This window comes from Melozone crissalis, unplaced genomic scaffold (assembly GCF_028551555.1).
Source record: "Melozone crissalis strain CALT ecotype California unplaced genomic scaffold, PUWL_Pcris_2 ptg000016l_1, whole genome shotgun sequence".
Lineage (NCBI taxonomy): Eukaryota > Metazoa > Chordata > Aves > Passeriformes > Passerellidae > Melozone > Melozone crissalis.
In genome coordinates, this window is record NW_026535794.1 from 4884731 (window position 1) to 4909403 (window position 24673).

The 24673-nt window shown below is 48.2% G+C and overlaps 2 protein-coding genes across 3 annotated transcripts in view; one reads left to right on the forward strand and one right to left on the reverse strand.

The window, feature by feature from the left end:
• VILL (villin like) overlaps nt 1-8095 on the forward strand; it is a 37586-nt gene extending 29491 nt beyond the window's left edge. Inside the window, exons 14-21 of the mRNA XM_054273797.1 lie at nt 534-713; nt 1630-1775; nt 2474-2618; nt 3010-3198; nt 4893-4961; nt 5584-5595; nt 5845-6132; nt 7734-8095. Of these exons, the coding sequence (XP_054129772.1) occupies nt 534-713; nt 1630-1775; nt 2474-2618; nt 3010-3198; nt 4893-4961; nt 5584-5595; nt 5845-6132; nt 7734-7847 (1143 nt within the window). The 3' untranslated portion in view covers nt 7848-8095. The remainder of the gene's footprint in view (nt 1-533; nt 714-1629; nt 1776-2473; nt 2619-3009; nt 3199-4892; nt 4962-5583; nt 5596-5844; nt 6133-7733) is intronic.
• A 4070-nt stretch (nt 8096-12165) lies between these two features.
• Nucleotides 12166-24673, reverse strand: part of PLCD1 (phospholipase C delta 1) — a 56261-nt gene continuing 43753 nt past the window's right edge. For both annotated transcript variants that reach the window (XM_054273478.1, XM_054273477.1), the window contains exons 9-15: nt 19448-19609; nt 17966-18122; nt 17561-17677; nt 15683-15861; nt 14659-14791; nt 12830-12979; nt 12166-12514 (exon numbers count right to left, since the gene is read on the reverse strand). In XM_054273478.1, coding sequence (XP_054129453.1) covers nt 12423-12514; nt 12830-12979; nt 14659-14791; nt 15683-15861; nt 17561-17677; nt 17966-18122; nt 19448-19609 — 990 coding nt within the window. In that variant the 3' untranslated portion in view covers nt 12166-12422. The remainder of the gene's footprint in view (nt 12515-12829; nt 12980-14658; nt 14792-15682; nt 15862-17560; nt 17678-17965; nt 18123-19447; nt 19610-24673) is intronic.

Consider the following 24673-nt stretch of genomic DNA (forward strand, 5'->3'; position numbering starts at 1 on the left):
AGAGACACCTTTGGCTGGCTGGCTGCTGCAGCTGGGGGCTTGGGGACAAGTCCAGGCTTGCAGGAGCTCAGGTTTACCTCTGGCAGAGAAGCTTTAAGGTGGTGGGGAAGGAAAAGAGTGGGTTCTGATGGAGGGTTTGGATCCAGAGCTTTATTCTGGCCCACAGGCCTCTGAATCCAGCAACAGCTCCAACAGAACTCCTGAACCACAGCATGGTTGCTGTTCCTTTAACCTGGGGGAGACGGGGAGGGAAGGGGTAGGGTGCCACCAACCAGGTACAGGAGAGGAGTTCCTAAGGGACAAGGGACACCTGGATGGCCCAATGCCCCCTCGGGTGGAGGGCATCCTTTGAATCTGCAAATCACTCCATGCCCTTCTGGAATGCCAGGATGGACAGACAGTGCTTGGCAGGGAGCAAGGGAGGGGGAAAGAGAGGTGACTGACACACCTGGCAGGGAATTATCAGGGAGGGACCTGAGGTTCTGGGGTAAACCCTGAAATCACAACAGCTGCCCTTCCCTCTCTCCCTGCAGGGCGGCACCAGCCGGGCTCAGCAGAGCAGCCCCGAGCCGGCGATCCGCCTCTTCCAGGTGAGGGGCACGGATGAGGTGAACACCAAGGCCACAGAGGTGCCAGCCCGAGCCTCCTCCCTCAACTCCAACGATGTCTTCCTGCTGAGCACCAGCCAGGTCTGCTACCTGTGGTGTGGGAAGGTGAGTCTGCAGCAACACACAGGGAGGCAGCCAAAAGGATCTGAAAATGGTGAGGTGGGGCTTGAGTCTCCTGCCTCTGCTAGGTCATGGAGATGAATCCTAGGGCAGGTGGCCCATTAATTCAGTGGAGAAATGGCTTCAAGTTGTGCCAGGGGAGGTTAATACTACATACTAAAAAATTTTCATCACAGAAGGGGATGTCAAGCACTGGAACAGGCTGCCCAGGGCAATGGTGGAGTCAAAAGTATTCAAAAATGTGTGGATGTGGCACTTGATGACATGATTTTGTGATGGGCTGATGGTTTGACTTCATGATACTAAAGGTCTTTTTCAACCTTAATGATTCAATGATTCTGTGAGGAAACTGCACCCAGGAAAGGGCTCTGTGGAGGGTAGGCAGTAAAAGCCTTCTCTACAAATGTAACCCATGTTGGGGTTCACCTCACCTCATTGTAGGTGTTCATACAACTTTCATTCAGATCAATAAATCATCCCAGATTTTCCAGCTGTAAGAAATCAGGGTGAGAGCAAATTCCTTTATCTTGTGTCAGTTGCGTGTCAGGATGAGATGCCAGATCAAACAAAAGCAGAGAAGTTGTTGATGTCCCATCCCTGGAAGTGTTCAAAGCCATGTTGGATATGGTTTGAAGCATCCTGTTTGAGTGGAAGGTTCCTGATAATCTTTAAAGTCCCTCCTAACCCAAATCACTCTGTCATTCTGTGAGGTTTGCTCTAGGTGCCATTGGCTGCACTAAATGTCCCTTCAAGGACTAGAAATTATTGTGATCATGAGTGATCAGCTCAAGAGCACTCAAGCAGGCCTGATGCTCTCCAGAGGACCAAGCCAGCTTTTCCCCACGGATAATTTTTGCCAGTCTGCCCCTAACTGCACCTCCATCTTTTATCCTGGGCACAGGGATGCAGCGGAGATGAGCGGGAGATGGCAAAAATGGTGGCTGACATCGTTTCCAGAAGGGACAAACACACCATCCTGGAAGGACAGGAGCCTGCAGAGTTCTGGGAAGCTCTGGGAGGCAAAGCACCTTATGCCAGTGAAAAGAGGTAATTGTGACCTGCTGGTTCCTCTGGCCAGGGGACATTAGGCAAGGGGTCAAAACTTTTCAGGAATGTGAATGCTTTGTGTCCTCAGTGAAGTGAGCACAAGGCCAGAATATCACCAAGACTTCTATCAGAAACCACACCAAGGTGTTTCTTTCCTGGTTTTTGGGCCAGGGGTTCTCCTGAAGTGGGAGCTACAGGTCCAAAGCCTGCAGACAAGGGTGTGCTACATCCTCCTTTCTCCCCAGTAAAACTATCCCATATCTTGTCCTGAGGGCTGCAGGAACCACATGCTCCATTTCCAGTTCCATTAGCAGCAGCAGCCCCAGGAGAATCATGAGACTAGATCTGATCTTGGATAACATAGATTTCTCCAGCACTCTGGGTTGGTGGTGGTTTCCTCTGCAAAAAGTGATCTGGTGTGGCTTTCACCTGACACCACGCTCATTGCCACAATGAGGGAAGGGTTCTGCTTTTTCCTTTTTAGGTGGAGAAAAAAAAATTAACATTGAAAATCATTAAAATGGTCTGAGAATCTCCTGATACCTGACATTGTTGGCTTCCAGGCCTTTAGATGGGTGCTGCCATGTTCCACCTCTCCCCTCAAGGCCACAACAAGCAGCTCCAGGGCCCTGCAGTAAGCCAGGAGGGAAAGATTTCCACATTTCTTGCTTTTCCCTCCCCTGCCATGCACGGGGCAGGTTCCAGGAGCAGGTCACACACTACCAGCCTCGCCTCTTTGAGTGCTCCAACCAGACAGGTCGCTTCATCATGACGGAGGTGGTCGGGTTCTGCCAGGAGGACCTGGATGAAGATGATGTCATGCTGCTGGACACATGGGAAGAGGTCAGAAAAAGCTTCCTCCCCTTCTCCTCAGCCATGTTTTCAAGCAGGTTATGGCTTTAGTTGGTGTTTATTGTGTTGGGTCTTGGCCTGTGACTGGGTTCAGCTTCCTTGAAACGTACAAGAGGTGTCACCTTTCAGAGTTTACCCCAGAAATACTTATGCTCTATTCCAAAAAACCATTTCAGGGTTTACCCCAGAAATATTTATGCTCCATGCCTGTCTCAAAAGCAAAATCTTCCTTGTTTGGGGGTAAATTTGGGCTCAGAATCACAGGGGACTGTTGGGAAAACACATTTCCAGTCTTGTCTTTACTTCCACTGGAGGGGAGAAAAAACAGCTGTGTCTGCACAGGTTCTGATGCCTCACTGACCTTCAACTCCTCCCCTTGCAGATTTTCCTTTGGGTTGGCAAAGCCTCCAACACACAGGAGAGGAACGAGGCCATTGCCTCAGCCAAGGAGTATCTCAAGACCCATCCAGCTGGGAGGGACCTGGCAACTCCCATCATCCTGGTGAAGCAGGGCTATGAACCCCTCAACTTCACAGGGTGGTTCAACGCCTGGGACCCCTACAAATGGAGTGTGAGTTGCTGGAAAAGCCCTGAGGCTACTCAGGGGGGCCTGGAGGGTGTTGTTGTCAGTGAATATAGGGTGCATGGAGTGAAACCTCACTAGGAAATGTCCTGAGCTTCACAAAATCATGGAATGGTTTAGGTTGGAAGGAGCCTTAAAGATCATCTAGTTCCAACCCCCTGCCATGTGCAGGGTCCTTCAAAATATGAGGACATGAGTTCCTGGTGCTGTCTGAAGCAGCTTCTGCTCCTTCACCAATAAAAAAGCCCCTGTTTGGTGAAGCAGAGGCTTTTGCAAATGTGCTTAAATTCACAGTGTTCATATTTTCATAAATATTACGTTCCAAATCAAGTTTTTGATTTCAGCCAGAAAGAGGTGGGGACTGTGAGTAGTAAAAATCAAGCTCAGAGGGAAAAAAGACCCACCCACATCATAAAGGAAAAAAGAAAATAAACCAAAGCAACAGAAGTTCTTTGTTGAAAGTGCAGCCACAGAGGCAAATTTATGAGCCAGCTTTAAGGGCAAACTGTGGTGAAAAGAAATATGTGGGCAGACAGGTCTCTTGTTTAGGTTTGTGGAAAGCCCATCAGAGCTCAGGAGCTCCTGAGCAAGGTCACCCTTGGTCCCTGCACACCAGCCTTCAAAACCAGAGTTGCAAATACCAGCTCCTCCCTATGTAGAAATGGAAACCTGCTCCCAGAGATGACTAGGAAGGAAAAATTCCTTTCTCCCCTCTTTCCCCAGGACTCCACACTGCAGGAAAACTATTACAGAGATGTTTTATTTCCTGTATCTGAGTTTGCATTGTCTTTCTTCCCAATCCATGTGGTGGTGGATGCAGTCTTGACAGCTGGATCTGGAGAGATAAGACAGCAGCTCACAGTGACCCTTAAAATATGTTGATGCTTAGAACAAAGGTCAAAACTTGTGGGTTTGTTTTATTTTTTTTTCCCTGAGGAACTGCTGAAAAACAAGGATACAGCTCATAAAATATGTGCCTCTAAAAATATCCCCTGTAGGCAGCTTCAGCAACTACAGACAAGCCATCCAAACTGTTGACATCCCAGAAACATCTGGTGTGTGTTCTTTGCTCAGTTTTGGGTTTAAATCTGTTTTCTCTGCAGTCCATGTGTTTATGTTGCTTGTTCTTGTTGGGAAACTTTGTTGGATGTTTCTGTTAAGAACTGACATCTCCTGGCTGCTTAGGAAAACACAGTCATGAGCTTTGCCAATTTATCTAGCATCTTCCATTTCTTTTTTAATACAAAATTAGAGGTATCTGGTAATACATGGCACCTAATTACAAGAAGGAAGGACTTGAGGCTTTGAAAAATATGTTGTTGTAGCTAAATGAATGAGGAAAGTTGGGAAAAAGGAATACTTTCAGGCATTTCAAGATTCATCAAAAATGTAAAAGATTTAAATCCAGCAGTAAATATTATTTCTGTTCATTTGCCTTCTGCTCCGAAGTCTTTAAATTTCCCGGTTCCACCTGTTATTGTACAACTGCAAAGGCTGAAGTCCAGTTGTTTTTTTTCTTTGTTTTCAAGTGAAAGCTCAGATTTTTCTGACTGCAGGGCCTGAGGTTTGCAGGAGCTGCCACATCAGTGGCCATCACAGGGCTTTAAAATTCAGGATCTCATGACCCAGGAATGTGGGCTAAAGGCAGCCCATGGCTCTCACATCTCTCTCTTTCCCTTTAGGATGGCAAATCCTACGAGGAAATGAAGAACAGCTTGGGAGATGTGTCGGCCATATCGGAGATCAAAGTGGTGAGTTGTGTCTTGGCCATGCAAGTAGGAAGCACCTGGGTTCACACACCTCCACATCCCCCAGCCTGTTTGCACCAAGGAGGGGACACCAGGACCAGGGCAGGGATGGCAACCTCAGGCTGCCAGCATCAGAGCTGTGCTGCTCTGTGGGAGCAGAGGGAGATGTGATGAATTACCCAGAAATACACCCAGACCTTCTGGGCCTTTTCCAGTCCTGCCCAGAAGCATCTGTGAGCAGGACATTGTCCAGCTGTTCTAATGCAGAACAAATTAAGGTGTGTGCAGCTCTAAGAGGGTGTAGTTAAGTGTTTTGTGAATAGTTTACAGTGGTGGAGCCCCTGAGACCTCAAACATGAGTCCCCTGGTCAAGAAGGGCATGGTCCAGTGGGGGATCCTCCAAAGTTAATGATGTCCCAGCAGTCCCAAATGTCATTGTCACAGGGTCAGTTCTGCCCTGGCCAGGGTCAGGATGAAGTCTGGAAGGAAGTGGCAGGTTTGGGTGAGGAGAGATGGCTCATCAGGGAGGGGTGTGCAGGTAATTTAGATGTTCTAGACATGGTAGACATCTAACCTCACCTTCTGTCATCCCACATGTGCCTTCCCCTGATGTTATCTTGAGAAGAATGAGACTGCTGTAAGTATCCTCAGTTATTTGTAAGAGCTCTCACTAGTGTGTGCTTTTAGCAGTCCTAACACCAAGGTGTAGCATTTATGGAGGCACTGCACTAACACTTCACTTGGGACTTTCCCCTTGCTGCTTTGGAGCTACAGATAGCCTGTGCCAGAAATAGTCCCCCAGAACCCCAGCAGAAAGATCCTGGCATCATCCCCAACTTGCTCTGCCAGAGCATCTCGTCATGACATGTTTTCCTCCGTTTGGCAGGACCTGAACAACCTCAGCCTGAACAAGAGAACCCTCAGCACCACCAGCCTGGCTGGTTCAGCTGCAGCCAGTGCCTCCTCGGAGTACAAATCTCACTTCAGCCACAGTGACAGCAACAGCAACAGCTACAGCAACAACTACAACAGCAACGGCAACAACTACAACAGCAACAACAGCCACAGCAGCCCTGCCATGGTGCCCAACGGGGAAGGGATTTACTCCCGAGAGGTGCTGATGCACAGGACCGTGGATGAGCTTCCTGAAGGCGTGGATCCCACTAAAAAAGAGGTGACAGCATTGCTGCTTTGATCCCTTTCTAACTTAACCTGCAGCTGGCTAAGTGTGCTTTAGACCACCAAGTCCTGCTCAGACTCAAGGGGACACTGGCAGGACACACAGGTGTGACAGTGTTCACAGGGGTTCTTGGATGAGGGAGGATCTGACTCCATGTTTCAGAAGGCTTGATTTATTATTTTATGATATATATTATATTAAAACTATACTAAAGGAATAGAAGGAAAGGTTTCATCAGAAGGCCAGTTAAGAATAGCAAAGAATGATAACAAAGCTTCTGTCTCAGACAGAGTCCGAGCCAGCTGACTGTGATTGGCCATTAATTAATTACAAACAAACCAACATGGCCCAATCACAGATCCACCTGTTGCATTCCACAGCAGTAGATAATCATTGTTTACATGTTGTTCCTGAGGCCTCTAAGCTTCTCAGGAGGAAAAATCTTAAGGAAAGGATTTTTCATGAAAATATGTCTGTGACAACCAGGTGTCACCAAAAGCAGGAGCTTTGTGTGAGGAAGTTCATAGGACCATAGAATGGTTGGGTTGGAAGGGAGCTTAAAGATGGTCTAGTTCCAAGCCCCTGCTGTGCACAGGGACACCTTGTGGTGCTTTTAGCCTAGTTGAAATAATTATAGGGTTTCTATAGCAGAAAAAAATAATTTTAAGTAGTAATTTTTAAAAAATGTTTTCGTCTGGTAGAATTGTTTTGCTCTGCCACCCAACTTCTGTCCTCAGAGGGACAGGGGGACAAGGTGACACAGCTGAGAACTAAGCCAGAATTTGCATCTCTTCCTCCCAGAAGAGATGGTTTGGGTTTTTTTTAAATTGTCAGAAAACTTGCATTTCAGCAATTTTCAATTTCAGAAGAAATTACACATCCCAGATTTCCAGTCAGCCCAAGGATTTTGGCAGTGTCTGCAGCTGAATCCAAGCAAGCTGATGAGGGGGACAGAGAATTGATTCCCACTATTCCTTGTATTCCTTGTTTGACCAATGTCTTGCCCAACAGATCTGGCACAGATCAGCACCCACAGAGTCATGACCACAGCTGGGCTCTAGATGGGTTCTTCTACCCCAAATACCAGGAAAAAACAAAAACTCAACCTCCCATTCCCACAGGGCCTCTGTCAGCATCTCTGATGAGCCCTCTTTCTGCAAACCCTGTTTTTCCAGCAATGGGAGTGAACATTTCCAGTGAATATTTTAGGGGAAGGGACTGAGCAGGGGAAGATGCTTTCACTGTGAATCACTGCCCATAACTCTGGCCAGCAGAGCTTCCCTGGTGGGCCATAAATTGTCCTGGCCACGGTGTGATCAGCAGGGGCTAAATTCCAGCCAGAGCATGCTAACTCCTCAAAACTGGAACATCTCTTTGTTCTGGGGGGCTTTTATTCCCCGGTGCTTTGGGAAGTGGCATGAGGAGCAGTGGGCTGGGATGTTGCATTTCCCAGCACGAGGACAGGGAGCTGAGCAGGAGCTGTTGGTCTGGAGTCAGAGGTCAGCTCTGGCACAGTGGGGAGGGGATGCAGCCATGGGGGTGTCCCAGGCTCTGCAAAAGCCAAAGCTGACCTGTCCTTTCTCTTCTCACTGCAGTGCTATCTCTCCGATGCCGATTTCCACGATATCTTTGGGAAGTCCAAGGATGAGTTCTACCAGATGCCCAAATGGAAGCAGCAGAATGAGAAGAAGCAATTTGGACTCTTCTGAGACTGCAGGGGGCATCTGATGACTCTGGGACCAGCCCCTGCTCCCTTAGGAGCTGCAGGAAAGAAGTGCAGGCATTTCCTCAGTGATCCCAACCCAGCTCCCCAGTCCAGCTCAGTTATTCCAGCAGCCTCTGTTCAGGGGATGGCTCCTTTCTCCCTGCAGACCCAGAACCCCAGGAGGAAAAACCTTTTTCAGGAACAGCTTCTTGACAAGATTTTTGCCTCTTCCTGAAACACTTTATTTCTGATAGCCATGAAGACAAGCGTGTGCCACACAACTGCATTGTAGCCTCATCTTTCCTCTCCCTTTTGCAAATTGCCACGTGCACCAGGCCATGATCTTCCTTCATCTGTAGAAGTTTAAAGTTAGTCAAGACAAAGGCCATTTGCAGCTGCTGTGTGAATTCTGGGTGGGGAGAGGAGGGGGAAGCCCTCAGAGGATGGAGGGGGAGCCTTGAGGTCAGGAACAAGCCTGATGAGGTACTCTGTGAGTGACACCAGACAGTTCTGCCCCTTCTCACCTTGTAGAACAACTGCTCACCAAAAAACAGCAAGAATCAGTTCCAGATTAACATGCATAGCCCAGGGCAGGTAAAACACATGAGAACCTGGTTTGGGGGATAAAAGCATTTATTATGAGCATATTTATTAGCTGATGTTTCCAGAGGATGATGACACTGAAGGCTAGACACAAATATTGATTTTTGACTGCCAGACAAGACTCTATTTTTTCCTCATTCAGACAGCATCTGCAATCTCACCTGGCCTCCCTGACTGTGGCCAGGTGAATGTCAGAGTCCACCTGGCCACAGAGCAGAGGCTTGAGGAAGCCAGGAGGGGTTTGGGTGTGACCTGAGGCAGAGGGTGTCCTACTGAAGTTTTTATCAGGCTCCATCCCTGTGATGTCCATGAGAGTGCTGGCTCCACACTGTGGGATCAGTCTGACTGGGGAGGGCAGTGGGAAATGTGAGCAGTCAGTGATTACAGGACAAAACTGTAAACTAAAGGAAGAAACACCACCTTAAAAACTCAGACAGTGTGGGTTTGCAGCTTTACTCCATTTCCAACCTGATCAGTGATTCCAAATAAACATCCAGCAGCAGCCCTGTAAGTGTCTGTGATCAGCATGGCGGGGTAGGATGGCAGCAGATAAAAGCTCTGCAGGGCCACAGATCCTTCAAACACCTGGTCATCAATGGAATTTTGGATTTTTTTGAAAAGAAAAGAAAAAACTGAGGAGGTGGAGCCCCTTCTGTCCCCAAGCTCCAAGTAGCTCAGGCCATTTGTCCCCCATGCCCATGTACCCTGCTCCTGAAGCCCCCACTGGCAGTGAGCAGCAGTACCTGGCCTGAGTGCCCTGCCCTGCTGCAGGGACATGGGAAGGAGCTGGGGAGCTCCAGGCTGTGGACTGAGGGGCAAAGAGCTTTCATTCACATCCAGGACCACATCATTCTGCAGAAGTGTCACAGTCTGACTGGGCTGCAGAACTTTGTGTTTAAGAATTGGTAGTTAACTCAAATAAACCCCAACCCCATTGTTTTGTCCCCATTCCTATTCCACTTCATCCCATTTCTGCTTGAGGGTGCAGCCCAAAGCCCACTGGAATGCCTTGTGCAGAGTAAGTTAAGCATCAAGCAGAGACACAAATCAGCTGAATTACCTGTGTGATTGCTCCTGTTGTGTTCACAAGAGATGCAATCAGTGCACATTACCCACGTTTCAACCTCTGTTGGCCCTGCTGGAATCAGCAATATTTGCCTTGCCTTGCTGAGGAGTGCTGCTGCCAGCTCCCAAATGGAAGAATTGCATGTGCTCCTCAGTAAGATGCAGGAATGCCACCTACCTGTGGGCCTGACCAGCTCCACACAGTCAGATGAAGGCCAGCCAAAATACAGTGAAATTACAGAGATTAGGTGAGTTTGCTGCAATTTGCTTTAATTCCTGTGGCCACCACGCTCACCAGCATGAGTGGAGTGCTCCTGCCAGCACTCAGGAGCCAGCCTGGGATTTCACAGCCCACAGAGCCTTCTGATACCTGGGCTGATGGAAACTGCTGCTGCACTCCTCTTCTCATGGGGGAGTTGCTTTTACTCCCCACCTCTGATTGCTGAAAGAAAGATCCTCTCCCACTCCTCCCTTTGGTGCCTTTTGCTGTGATGTCAGTGGCCACGTCCTGTTTCTGCTGCTCTTCCCTCCTGTGGGGCTGCAGCACTTCCTGATCTGTTCAGAGATAAGCTCAAGTGATAACAACATGGACATGTCCCTTCCTTTGGGGAGAGAGACCTTGCAGCATTGTCATCATGCTCTGCCCACCCCATCTCCATCTCAGCTCCTTTCTCACCTGGCTCAAGCAGCTTTCCCCAGCTGTTTCTATTTGATAAAGGATGTTTTTTCATCCCATGGATCTTGCCTACCTTTAAGTGCAAAACAAGCAGAGGAAACCCCAGCCTCTCTGTGCAATGCTCCAAGCCCACCCTGACCTTGGCCACCTGGTCCCCCACTTCTCTGGTGCTGGCCACAGCAGGCAGGTGAGGGCTTTAGCTCAATAATCCAACTGAAATCTAACCCTGCCACCCAAAAACTGCAAGTGATAAATTCACAGCCAACCCAGCAGGCTGATCTGACCTCACAGAGGAACAGAATCACAGAATGGTTTGCATTGGGAGGGACCTTAAAGCTCATCCAGTTCCAACCTCCTGCCATGGACAGGGACAGACACCTTCCACTGTCCCAGGCTGCTCAGAGCCCCAAAAGTGGCCTTGAACATTCCCATCGATGGGGCATCCACAGCTTCTCTGGGAAACCTCTTCCAGTGCCTCACTGCCCTCACAGGGAAGAATTTCTTTCTAATTTGCCCTACAAGAGCTGGTGTTGGTACAAGTGAGGGGACAGGAGCATTTCTTACCACCTTCACCTCTGCTTTTCATCCCATGGCTCCCTAAAACAAAGTGCTGAGAGAGCAGGGACCAAACTCAGGCTGTCCCTGGGTGGGAGTCCAGGATGTTCCATCCCTGGCCTTCAAATGTGTCCCCAACAATGTGCCCCATCCCAGAGGTGACCTGGAGAGACTGTGTCACTGCTCTGCCTCACTGGCCACTCCTGAGCTCTTCCAGAGCTGGCTGGTGGTTAATGCAATATCAGCCCTTGAGGTGTGGGTTTAATTCACATTTAATCTGGCAATGGTTTACAACATCATACAGTATTGTAGTCAAGAGGAAAAATCAATGTGTCCAATGTTTACTGCAGCATAACAAACTCCAGGGAGGGCTAAAAGGATCCCAGCTTTGCAGAGGGCCTAAAAATCACTAAATCCAGGCTATTTTGGACTAAAAAATAAGATGACCAGAGTATGCTTAAAAGGGCATTAACATCTTTGGTATCAGCCCCTTGTCTTCACCACCAGGGATCAGAACCCCCAGGAATCCTGATAATTTAAGAAATCAAGCAGGTCTATCTCCAGATTCATGCATGTTGCATTCAAGTAGGACAAAGAGGCAAATAGTGACAAGTAACTGAACGCTTCCAGAATTCATTTTAAACTTTTAATAGTCTAATGTACTGTTAGCAACACAGCTGGCACTTCAAAATATATATTACTTTATTTCAACAATATTCCCTTAACTCTGTAGCTCTACTTGAAGACAAGTCACTCGTTGCCATAAATACTGTGTTGTTCTCAAAACATTCTTGTGCTGGGTTACCTCTACAGTGCAACTGGGACCAACATCTACTTCCTGTCTGTTAAAAAATGACATTTTTCTGTAAAAACACAAAGTTTTACTGTATTTAAAAAACAAAACAAAAAAAGCCCTGCTAGCAGTTGAGCCTGCTCCCTCTGTCTTTGGCACAAGACCTTCTCTGAGGTCCCTTTGAGTGGGTTTTACTTTGGGTCAGAGGGAAATCTGCTGTTCGGCAGCTTCTTTCTCCTTCACAGGATGAGAGCAAGGCTTTGAATGCAAAGTGTCCTGGCTGGGAGCCAGGCACACAGGCAGAGTAGTGCTCATGTATTTTTTATTACAACACAAAAGGAAACTCGGGTTACATAACACGGGGCTTTGTAGTGCAGCTTTCTTTTTTAATCTGTAACAGAAAGGAGGGGAACGGTGTCCCCATTTAGGGCTTCATATGGTGAAAGATGGGTGACACCTGCAGCTGCAAGGAGCCACCTGGCACCTGGCCACTGATTGCAGTGCTGAGGGAGCCTTTTCCTTGCACAGATGTTGGGTGCTTTGCCCAGATGCCTGACCGAGCCCAACCCAAGAGCTGTACTTCACTAAAAAAGGAGTCCCTGTCCTCTCGCTAAAAGCAACGTTAAAAAAATGGAAATAAAGTGAACTAAAACCACAGCTGGGTCGGTTGAACAGGTACAAAAGGATTAATCTCATCAGCAGCATCAGGATGTTTCCAGCAGCAGGGAGAAGGTTGATGGCTGTCTCACACCAGGGATCCTATGGAGCACCGAGTGCTGCTCCAGGGCAGGTGCTGGGGACTGACCCTGGCACTGGCAGGGCTCTCACACGCTGAATTCCTTCCAGGTCTGTAGGGAGGCTCTCTGTGGCCTGGGGGAGCCAGGCTGCTACTCACAGTCCTGGATGTTGACGAAGACAAAGAGGGTGGAGGAGGAGTAGGGGTCTCCGTTCTTGGTCAGGAGATGGATGTGGCGATAACCTGGGAGCAGAGACACAGATGGAAAATGGCCTTTAGTCCATCTGGAAAAGTGTTTGCTGATGTTTGCCAAGACCCTGCACAAACATCTCCCTGTCTCAGAGCATTTTGTCCCCATTTCCCAGAGGGTGCTGAACAGGCAGGTCCAGAGGCACAGCTCTGAGCATGGGTAACACAACGCGCCCAAGGCCTCTGGTGACAACAGGTGCCCAAAAATCCACTCTGACCCCAGCTCTGATGGATCTGGACCACTCATCCAGGACACTGGAGCTTCCCAAAGGGCTCAGTGGCTGTGAGGAGCTGGCAGCAGGGCCTTACCTTGCTTCAGACTCGTGAAGGGAAGGGTGTACTGCCCAATGAAGTCATTCTTGGTCGACATGTCAAAGTCCTCCACCACAAACCGGACCAGGGTGAGTGCAGGGATCTCTATGTCAAATGTAAACTCTTCATTCCAGTTTGGGTTAAAGCCTGGGCAACACAGACAAGGATGGAGGTCAGAGATGTCAGCAGTAATGGTGGTCTGAGGTGTTTGCACATGGATGGAGACTTTTCCTGCCTGTCAATCTAATGTGACTCAGACCACGGCTCTGAGGAGGTGCCAAGAGCCTTGTTCCCAGCTTTGATACTGTGATTTGCTGCCTGGAATTAATAAATCCTTCAGCCTGGGCTGTTCACTGCAGACCTTGGTCCTAGCAGAGTGAGAAGCAGGAGAGGTACTCAGCTCTGCTCCACAGGCTCTTGCTGGGTGCTGCATGGATGTCTTTGGTTGCCATTGGACCAGATGCAAACTCCTATAACCCTAAACTAGGGGAGGGAAGAGAGGAAAGCTGTGCTTTTGTGTTGAGACAGCCTTCTGGGGCCTTAAGCCTCTCCAACTGCTTGAGATAATCCATCTAAGCACCACTCTGTGCCCCAATTTCCCTGTCTGCAAGAAAAGTTAATGAGGAGTGTCTGATTACAAAAAGCATAATCAAGTCTGGATAAGGGTCACGTGGCCCAGAATCACAAAGCAAACAAAGCTGAGACTGACACACATGAAATGCAGAGCAAGCTCAGTGCCCTCTCTCCAGGCCATGGCAGTGCAGTGTCAATAAACCACTCCCCAGGAGCAAACAGGAGAGGAGATCCTGGTAAAAACCCTGCTGCCTGTGCAGAGCAGAGACCAAGGACAGCAAAATGTCACCTGGAGCCTGCTGGTCCTGCAGGGCTTGTGAGGCAGGGATATTTCATCTGGCCCTGAAGGTGCTGAGATGGGCCTGGGGTGCCTTTATTGTTTGATCTGCTTTCCACAGGGCAGCACTTATCATTCCAGCATCATTCCAGTATTGTTCCAGCTAGGGAAGGGCTGGCCATGGGGCTGGGAGTGTTCAGCAGCCCTGAGGAAAAGGCCTGGCAGGGCTGAAATGTTCCCTACACAACTTTCACTTGACAGGCCGTAAAAATTATTGTAGGCGACGGAAATGGCCACGAGCTTTAGGAGCCAGGCCAGATTTATTCAAACAGGAAAGAGGAAAAGGAAAACATTTTTAGCAGGCAGGAAAATATGCACCAGCTTTCCAGTGCTTGGCTCTTACTCCACACAGAAAAGCAGAGTGTGTTTGAGCAAAGGCCATGATACCAAACCCTCAGTGCACAGAGGGAAGTCACAGCCATGTCTGACTGGTAAGAAATGGTCCTCCAGCTTCTGAGATACTCAAAATTCATCTGGGAAATACCCTGAGGAGCTTGAGTAAACTTTGTGTGGCCCTACTTTAGGCAGAGGCTGGAGCAGACACCCCTGAGCTTCCTTGCATCAATCTTCTGTGAGTTTGTGACACTTTTGGGGTACACCCACAAGAAGCTTCCTCTGGGAAGATCCTGGTGAGAACCCCTGCACACCAGCTCAAACCCAACTGCAGGGAGGTAAAGAGCACTTCCAAAGCTCTAGCTGTGCAAATCTGGCAGCCAGCCCCAAACAACCCACATGGCTGATGTTGTTTTAAAGGGAATTTCTGTCTCCAAACAGAAGAACAACAACACCCCAAGTATCTGCTTAGTGTGGGCAGGATTGGGTGCCCTGGATGGGTCTGCCCACAGGACAGCAGCCTTGCCAAGGAACAGAAAAGGTTCCTGCTCATGGGAGCAGAGCTGGGAGCAAAGCCCCTCACCGTTGTTCTCGATGACTTTGGTCTGCTTCTTGTTGTTGTCTTGCTGGACCCCGTGGATCTCTATCGTCACCTTGGGATCCACAATGGAGTTCTTGCTTTTGTTCACCTTTGGCAGCTGCTGGCCAGAGATTATCTGTGGAGGAAACAGGGGAGGAGGTCAGGACATCACCAGGAGAGGGGGCTCCCTGGAGGATTCCCTCTCCTTCCCCAGGGGTGCAGGATCTGCTGTGAGAGGCTGGTGCTGCCCCTTCAGAGCTGGTTCTGTGACATCCTTCAGAGGAAGCTGTCATGAGCTAAAGCACCAAAGGAACCTTGCTCTAGCTGCCTTTGGGACAGACAACTTTTCTGAGTGTCCCCAGAGTGCTCAGCTGGTGCTTGGGAACACCAGAGGTGGCTGCATGTCTGCCTGCACAGTTCTGGAGCAACAGCAAATGTTGGCATTAACCTATTGCCCAACTGTCACAGACATCTTTTATGAAAAATCCTTTCCTTAGGATTTTTCCTCCTGAGAAGCTGAAAGGCCTCAGGAACAAAATGTAAACATTGATTATCTGCTGCTGTGGAATGCAACAGGTGCATCTGGGATTGGTCTCATGTGATTGTTTCTAATTAATGGCCAATCACAGTCAGCTGGCTCGGACTCTCTGCCCAAGCCACAAGCCTTTGTTATCATTCTTCCTTCTTATTCTCTTCTTAGCTAGCCTTCTGATGAAATCCTTTCTTCTATTCTTTTAGTATAGTTTTAATCTAATATATATCATAAAACAATAAATCAAGCCTTCTGAAACATGGAGTCAGATCCTCATCTCTTCCCTCATCCTTGGACGCCTGTGAACACTGTCACACCCAACCTTAAACATGTGAGCAGATCCCTGGAGGATCCAAGTCCATGAGAGCCCCCAGATGTGGGAAATCAGTAGTGTTAGACAACATTGAAGGCAGGACCAGAAGAAAGAGAAGGTACAACCTAAACACCTCCCAAAAAGTGGATGTTACTGAGATGTTTCCCAATTTCTATTCTTACTCTAAGCAGCAGCTTCTTCTTTGTCCCCCATGTTCCTTCTGTGATGGATTTTGGATTGAATTTGGTTTGTTCATCCCGGAGGAATTCTGGCTTTAGGACATAGCCAGAAAACCCATTGTCCTGGAAGCGGCCCTGGTACACATCCATTTCTGTGCCTGCTGTCTGGAAATTCAGGGCAACTGCAACATAAACAAATAACTTCAGTCACTCAGAGAAATCAATAGGAATCTTTTCATGCTAATTCTGTTCACATGAAACTGCACTTCATGGACATAAACATTGGCTTTTCCACACTTCAAAGAGCAGTGGTAAACTCTGACCCTCATAGCCTGCTAGCCCTGAGGATTTCTTGCATTCAGAGATGACAGAGACAGGAGGAGCCATTGCAGCCATCCTGCTCTTCCCATGATCAAAAATTGTCCTGCAAGGAATTTCTGCCACCTAGAACAACTGCATCTTTTAGATAAACCTCTTCATTTCTATGCTGAAGGAGCTCTCTCCTGCAGTGAAGCCAGCAAATCCATCTCAGATCATTTCTCTGGCTACTTAGCCTCATTATAAAATCTCCTTTCCAGCCCAGAGCTGCCTGTTTTCATTTGCCATCCTGAGGGGCATTGATGCCTCTGCTGTTTGGACTGCAGAGCTCCTCATTGTCTGAACTCCTCAGGTGGCAGCACAGAAGATGTGATTAAATCACCTCTTTACTGTCTACTGCCCAAAATAGATTAAGCCTCACTGCTGTCCTAACACCAGGCACATTCCTTGTATTTTTCCCAATTTGTCAATACCTTTTTTTAAAAGCATTGATGTAAAACCTGGAACAGCCTCACTGACACCACACAGTGCACATGGACCCAGCAGCTCCTCAGTGATCCCTTGATTTCCTCAAGGATGATTTAAAAACCTTTAGCAACACCTAAGACATCTCTTAAGACACAGAAATTTATTCTGGTTGCATGTCCTTCATACCTGATCATACTTAAAGGCTGAGGGCATTTTAAGGCCCTCCCCTATTTTTTCACCTGCAGCAAGACTTTGATAACTGCAGCACACTGGTTTTCCTGGGAGCTGAAAGTACTCAGGGCTTGTAAAAAATCTTATTTTGAGTGCCCAAATAATGGATTCAGGTCTGGCCTTCCTGTACTCCAAGGGAACTGATGGTGCCTCCCAAGGACTGTCCTGAGGCCAGATAGGGCAAAGGGTGCTACCTGTGTCCCCATGGGGCTGCAGGACCCATGGAGCTCATGCTCCCTCCTCCTTTGTTACATGGCAATAACTCTGCTGACAGTGAAACTGCAGGGATTTGCACATTAATGTGCAGAAAAGCCTCTCCTGATGGATTTGTGAGACAGAAGATGGTCCATGGGAAGTCACTGTGTCACTGTAATAATTTATGAAAAATCCCTTGGCCAGGATTTCTTCTCCTGGGAAGCTGGCAAGCTTCAGATTCTCCCTGTTTTGCTGCTTTGGAATGTGATTTGGAGAATTGTTTACCCAGCATGTGAATTGTTTCAATTTCATTACCAATCACAGACAGCTGTGTCAGACTCTCTGAGTCTGTCACGGGTTTTTATCATCATTCTTTTCTAGCCTTCTGTCTGTACCCTTTCTTTATAGTTTAGTATGGTTTTAGTATAGCATTTTCTTTTAATATAATATCATAAAATAATAAATCAGCCTTCTGAGAGTCAAAATGGAGTGAAATTCTCATCTCTCACCTCATCCTGGGGACCTCACAACACCGCATCACTGGGCATTATTTGGAAAACTGGTGTCTCCCAGTGGCTGCTGAGCCTCTGGCTGCAAAGGGCTGAGATTCTGCCTCAGCTGGAGCCCCTCCCCAGCCAGGTGACCCCCTCCAGCCCCAGAGACACCCACCAATCTGGCAGCCAACATTCCACAGGTCCACGGGGCTGTAGTTGGAAGAATCCGTCCTCCAGCCTGCGGGGTAGATACGGCTCAGGTGCCTGATGTTGTGATGGATAAAACTGGTTCCTACAGAGACAGGGAAAAAAAACCAGAATTTTTTTCCCCCATCCCTTTCAGTGGTGGGGCTACTTTTATCTCTTCTTGCTGCTGCTGTGTGTTCCCCTCTGCCTGGCAAGTCTGGCTGAATGGGAACCACCTGCAAAAATGCCCTTCTTGAGGATATTAAGTTCTTCCCACTTTTCTCAGTGACATGCTTGACCAAAGAGACCATAACCCATGTCTTTGGGCTGCCTTTTCCACCAGCAGCTGTCCCTTTCTGGGGAGCAGGGACAGAGGAGGGCAGGACACACTCACCAGACTCCTGGGCCAGTTTCAGAGCTTTGCTCTCCGAGAACGACGACATCTCGTAGAAAGCCCGAGGATGGTTGGGGTCATCAAAGCCCTCAAAGTGGACACTCTTGCAGTAGACAACTGTGTCTGACAGCTCCTTGGCCAGCTTCAAGGTGTCACTCTAAAAACAGGACAGCGAGAGGTTTGTGGGGAGGTTTTGCTGTCGTGTTTAAAAGTGGCAATTGTGTTTTCCCTATAGGACCCCTGGGACTTCTCTTTTCCATCACTTCCACCAGGAAAAGATGCAAACTCTCAGTGGCGGCTGGTGTGTCCTCTGTGTCACCCTGTGCAGGAAAGGCTGGAAAAGAATTCCCCCTTTGTTGGTGGGATACCCTTCCTTGCTGCTCCCTGCAGAATCATTTCTATTTCAGCACCCACGTCTGTCTCCAGGTGCTAAACTTTACAGCAGAGCCTTAGCAATGACTTTTCCATACTGTGCTGGTCCCAGGCATGCAAACCTGGAAATAAAGGGAATAAAAGGGTGTTTCGGCCTCCACAGAGCTTGGGCTTTTCTTCCCCTTGAATCAGGAAGTTGTCACAATGCTTTGATGACTCCAACTCCACAGCCACATTCATTGGTGCAAGTGAGAGTCCCCAGCTCCCATCAGGGGCAAGAAAAGAAAGTCAAAAGGTGTCAGAATGTCAAAATCATGTACACGTTACTGACTAGAGATCAGAGAAATAAATAAGATCTGCAAAGAGTGAGCAGCTCATCAAAGGGAAATGTAGATCAGTCCTGATACAGAGGTAATACCAAATATCTTTGCTTTCAGTGGGGCTGAATGTGTCTGTCATCTGTGAAGCCGCCCTGTAACAGATATGGTCTTCACAAGGACCTGCATGCTGGAAAAATCCATTTCCCCACATGATGGGGCAGAACACTTGTGTAAAGGTCAGCCTTTTCCTTCCAGCAATCATAATACAAATTGCTTTAGTAACTGGCCACCCCTTCCCATAGATCCTCCCTCCCTCCCTGCCTCCTCCAGGTCAGTAACAAACAGCCAGGGAGGCTGCAGGCATATCCCAAAATGTGACTGGAAAAGCCAAAGTCATGACTGTCCCATGACAAACAGATTTCTGGAAATAAGACAGAGATTGAACATGTGCCTTTCCACTGCTTCCACAGTCTGCCCTTGCTGCAAGGTCCTCCAGTCTCATTTCAGAGAAAGAAGCCAAGCTTTGTGCTTGGCTGGCTCTGCAAGATCTCTGTTTGTGCTTGGGACAGAGATCATTAAGCTGGGCAAGCACCAGGATCCTCAGCCCCAGCAATTTCAACAATTCACCCTTACATATCCCCAGCTGAGTAGCTGAAACCACACTGAGACCTGTCTTGGCTGGGAACACATGAAAAATCATATTTCAACTGCTTTTCTTTCTTTATTTTTTTAGGTGTGGTACAAAACCCATCTAAAAAGTGATTTCTCAGTGATTTCTTCTTTCACTCACCTTTCCCTTCTGCTCTACCTTGGTCTTCACAGACTCATCTTCAATTTCAGCTGCTTCATCTTCATCAGAGACATCCTCAGCCTCCAGGTTGTTGTTCCCATTGGTGGGGTCCTCCTGCCTGCTCAGCTTCTTGCCTTTCACCAGGATCTTCCCTTTCAATTGCTGCACAAGGAGAATGGGACAAAATACCTGGTGGTTAGAGAGGGTTCTGGCCCACCCTGAAAAAGCCCCTCAGTAACCAGTGCTTTGACAGTCGCATCAGTGACTGGTTATTACCCAGAGACACAGATAAAAATAATTGTTTTTACACTGGGGCCCTGCCTAGCCTCTGAGACCACAAGCCATGAGTCTGAAAACCTCAGAGAGCTCAGTGATTCCCCTCTGTTATAGACCTGACCATCTCTTCAACCAGACAATTTAAACAGTTGTGCTGTTAAAGACAATTAAAATATACTTTTTTTCCCCCCCCCAAGACTGAAATGTTGCTCAGCAAACAAGGCTGAGCCTGGAGGTCTGGGCTGCTGGAAGAAATTTGTGGCACCATTTTTGCCCCTCTGTGTGGCCTGTTATTTAATAAATTTATTAATTATCATTTATTTAATAAAATTATTAATAAATTTATTAACCACCCCTCACTCTGCAGTGTGTGGTTATAAACCTGTGCACTGGAACTCTGGAATCTGGATCTCAAACTCTGGAAACTGTTTGAGATCCAATAGGGACTGAGGCACTCCAGCCTCTGCTCCACAGACATTTTAATGTGGAGGGAGTTCCAGTGAGTTCTGGACAGGTGCTTCATGCACAGCAGACATGGAATTTTAGTACATTTGGAATTTTGCAGGTGAAGCCTTAGGGTGCTGACAGCCTCAGGAGGATTTCCCAGACCCTTTCCAAAGCTGCCTCCTCTTCAGAAACAGCTTCTCCTGCCCCTGCTCTGATGGTACAACACTGAGCACAGCCAGCAGCATGGGCCAGTGCACCACAGCTGGGTGCACAGCGAGTCCAGGGAGCTGTGCTGAATTAATTCTCTCCAGCCTCTTTCAAGGTGCACATGAAAGTCCTTGTTGGAGCCCTGGCTGCTGAGAATTTCAGATTTCTGTGCTGCCAGGCACTGACCCCCAAGAGAACACTGCACTGACCTGAGGCCGTGGAGAAGCTTCCAGAATGGAATGACAGAACTGGGATTGTGGGTGTGGAGTTTGGATAGAAGTGTGTGATATCACAGGGTGGGAAACTCAGAGTTTAAGGGTTTAGAATGTAGTAATAGATGTAAAGCAAGATGGAGGTTTGGGGTGGAGGCTGGTTCTTGTTCTTGTTCTTCTTGTTCTTGTTCTTCTTGTTCTTGTTCTTCTTCTTCTTCTTCTTCTCCTTCCTCTTCTTCTTCTTCTCCTCCGTCTTCTCCTCCTTCTCCTTCTCCTTCTTCATCTTCACCTTCTTCATCTTCTTCATCTTCTCCTTCACCTTCTTCTCCATGGGTTTGGGTGGTTTTGTGTAATTGGATAAAAAAGTCCCCATTGCAGCCATGTGTGGTTGGTTGTTGGGTTAAAAGTAAAACTAATTTAGGTGTCATTTCTTAATTGGACAGTTTATCTTTCAAAGGCCTTGTAGAGAGAGAGAGATGGGGCTCCATTTTTAGTTTGTTGGAGTGCAGTGCTGCAGAACTCAAGGGTTTGTGAGACTGTGACAGAGATAAGAACTGATAAACATCTGAGTCCCAACAAGAAATACCATCTCACACATTTAATCCTGACCTTGGCAAAAAAAGAAGCAAAGAATCCACAACCCCTGACCACTGATGTATCCTTTGCACAAGCCCTGGCTGTGGGAGGAAGGCTGGAGCCTGGGCAGGGATGACAGAGCCCAAACAAGGCAACAGCAATGTTTGGAGCAGGGAGAAGTATTGGGAAAGGTGACTGGGGGTGATCTCCAGTGTGTGGGCTATGCCTTAAAATCAAGAGCACCACCAGGCCTGGCAGCTTCCAGGAACAGATATTTGCTGCCACCTGGATGTGTTTGGTACTCCTGGCTTTGGAGGGTATGAGTTATTCCAGAAAAATGCTATCTTGGAATTAGCCAGTACAGCCCCTCATTCTGTGTAGCACGTTCCCCTTTCCTCAGCAACACCCTATATTTACCTCTTCTGCAACAGTAAAAGCAACAAAACCCCACCACATTCAAATGACAGGACTGTGAAAAACCAAGAATCTTTTATTAAAGAACACAGGGGAAATTTGAATCTTTTTCAAAGGACACAATTCCCCCTTTGCACCCTTTGTGGGTTCAGGCAAATTGCATCATGTCCTTACAGAGAGCAGCCCCACTCCTCACCACCTGGCAAAGCTGTGGGTGAAGCTGGGCTTGAGCAGAAATCCAACCCTGGCCCCTGAGGCAGCATCTGAGAGCATTTTTATTCAGCTATAAATGGGCTGTTCACGGTGGGGCACTTTCCCTGTCACTCAAAAGGAGCACTCAGAGCACAGCAATGTCCTCCTCCCCATCCCCACCCCACCCTCCCAGGCAGGGCTGTGCTCTGCTTCTCCACATCCACGGCTGGGAGATGAGCTGGCCCAGCTTCAGAGCCTGACTTCAGCCTGCTGCTCTCATGTTCCATCCTCCTGCCTCAACACCCAGCTCTTCTCTGCTCATCCACCACAAAATCCAGTTCTGGGTGAGCTTTTGGGCTCTGCTCAGCACTTGGGAGGGACAAGCCTGGAGGGATTGCACTGGGGACAGGAAGGAGTGATGCCTAAAGGTTTTAGCTTTTATAATTTTCAGATTCTGTGCTGCTTTAGTGTGTGGGTCTGAGCTTCATATCAAGGCATGGTGAGCTCTGTGCACAGAGCAGGGAGACAAAACAATTCCTGCTCCAGCTGGGCACCAAGGACAAATGATCCAAATCTCAGCCCAGGAGCACAAACACCGTGGGCTGGAGAGAGAAAAACAAGCAGGGTGGGACTGCCTGGGCTAAAGCTGGGATGGGACAATGAACTGCAAGGTGCAAATGGAGCAGAACTGATCCAAGGGAGAGAGCCCGGGAGCGCTCGTGCATTTTGGGGCCATTTTGGTTCATCTTGGGTGCAGCCCTGGCTGGGCTCTGGTGCAGCCCAAGGTGCATCCATGGAGGCCTTTAATAAATCCCTGCTTTATTCTTTAGCTCTGTCCAGCCTTTGTTCTAGGTCGGCCTGCACAAGGCATCAGGAGAGGTTGAGAGCAGCCCCTCTTGTCCCCTGCAGGCTGCAGATACCATCCTGGTATTTAGTATATTATCCATCCTGGTATTTAATGTTTTATCTGCCTCTGCTTTCCAATGTCCCACAAGAAATGTTACTGTCTCCCCAAACAGCTCAGCAGTGGAGAACTAGGGATAAGGTATCTGGGTCAGCCCTCTTGATTCTTAATTACCAGCAGGTAATTAAGCTTTTTAAATCTTGTCAAGCCCCTAAAGGGGAAAAATGATGCCTTAAGTTTTAGCTTCCATGTTTTTCAGATTCTGTACTGCTTTAGTGTGTAGTTCTGAGCTTCATATTAGGGGATGGTGGGCTCTCTGCACAGAGTAGGGAGACAAAACAATTCCTGCTCTAAGTGGGAACCAAGGACAACCAGTACAAGTTTCAGGCCCAAGAGCACAAACAACGTGAACTGAAGAGAGAAAACAAGGATAGGACTTCATGGGCTAAAGCTGGAATGGGACAATGAACTGCAAGATGCAAAGGGAGCAGAACTGATCAAAGTGAGAGACCGCGGGAGAGCTCGTGCATTTTGGGGCCATTTTGGTTCACTTTGGGCTGGGCTCTTGTGCTGCCCAGGGTGGATCCATTGAGGCCATTTAATAAATACCTAATTTACTCTTTAGCTCTGTGTAGGCTCTGTTCCAGGTCAACCTTCTCATTCAGCCTGCACACAAGTGGGAGGTGCAATTCCTGGCACAGACCAACCCTACATGGCTGAAGAACATCACGAGGGGGAAGGCACAGCAACACAGCCTCCACTGTGTCTCCTAACCACAACCCACTCCAGGGCTGCCAGCAGCAGGTCTTCAGTGCTGCTGTTTATCCTATCCAGCCTCTGGTTCCTCTGGGAAACCTTGGATATGGGGCAGATGCTCCCCATGGGCACAGGACCTGCTCCTATGCCTACAAGGGAGAGGAGGCCATGTGCCACCTAACTCAGAGGAGATCCATTTGTCAGAAGAAAGGGTGAGTCTCACACCAAAGAGAGGCATTTTCATCCCCATTTCCTGCAAAAGGTGCTATCCTGCAGTAGCATTGCAGTGAATCCCCCCTGCAGAGGAAGCAAAGTCCTCAATCTGAGAGTTTTTCTTCTTTACTGAGGTTTTAAATAAGCTGATATAGACAGTCACAAACACACAGTGCCCTTGCTCCATCTCTCCTGGTTCCCCTTCATGTGATATTAAGTATTTCTAGCCTGAGGCAGAACACACTCAGCTCATCAGTTCAGCTCTGCTGAGCAGATCCCTTGTCTTAGGAGGAAGCAATAGCTGAAATACCCAATAAACGTTCTCCAAGTGGACAATAAAGCCGTTCCAGCTGTCTGTGGGAAGCCCAAGGTGGAGTACAACCTCAGGAAGGGCTACAAGGACATTGGACTGCACTGAGAACACACAGTGGAGTGGCTGCTGGAGCAGATGCAGCTCTTGCCCTATGAACGGCATTCCTTGGTCCCCCTGAAGTGGAGCTCATCTGCTCTCCCACCTCTTCCACTGCACACTGAACAAGCTCAGCTCTGCAGGTGAAATGGTTCTGACAACACTGGGATATGGAAACCATCTTAAAGGAAACACTGACTTTACCAGAAGCAGCAGAGCTGTAATGAGCAGAGGATTTTAAAAGATCACAGGTTTATCCCACCTGAAAGCTTCCTGCCCCCAGGAGCACCCTGAGAGACACAGCAAGGTCTGAGCTCCAGTTTTCACCTCAGTGGGAATGGAGGATTTGTAAAGTGATCCATCTCAGCAAACTTTCTGCGCCTTCAACACCTCCTTTAGAGTCAACAGAGAAAACCAAACACTCCCAGGGTGTGATTCCTCCTCTGTTTGGACAAACACTGAGGAGGAAGAAGTGGACCACACCTCCAACTTTTCTGACTGTTTCTCCAAAGGAGCCCTAAGTGAAGTGCTCAGGTACACAGATACACAGGGTCAGCACTGCCTCCTGACATCCCACCCTCAGGATGAGGATGAGAGGAATCATGGATTTGTCTTTACAA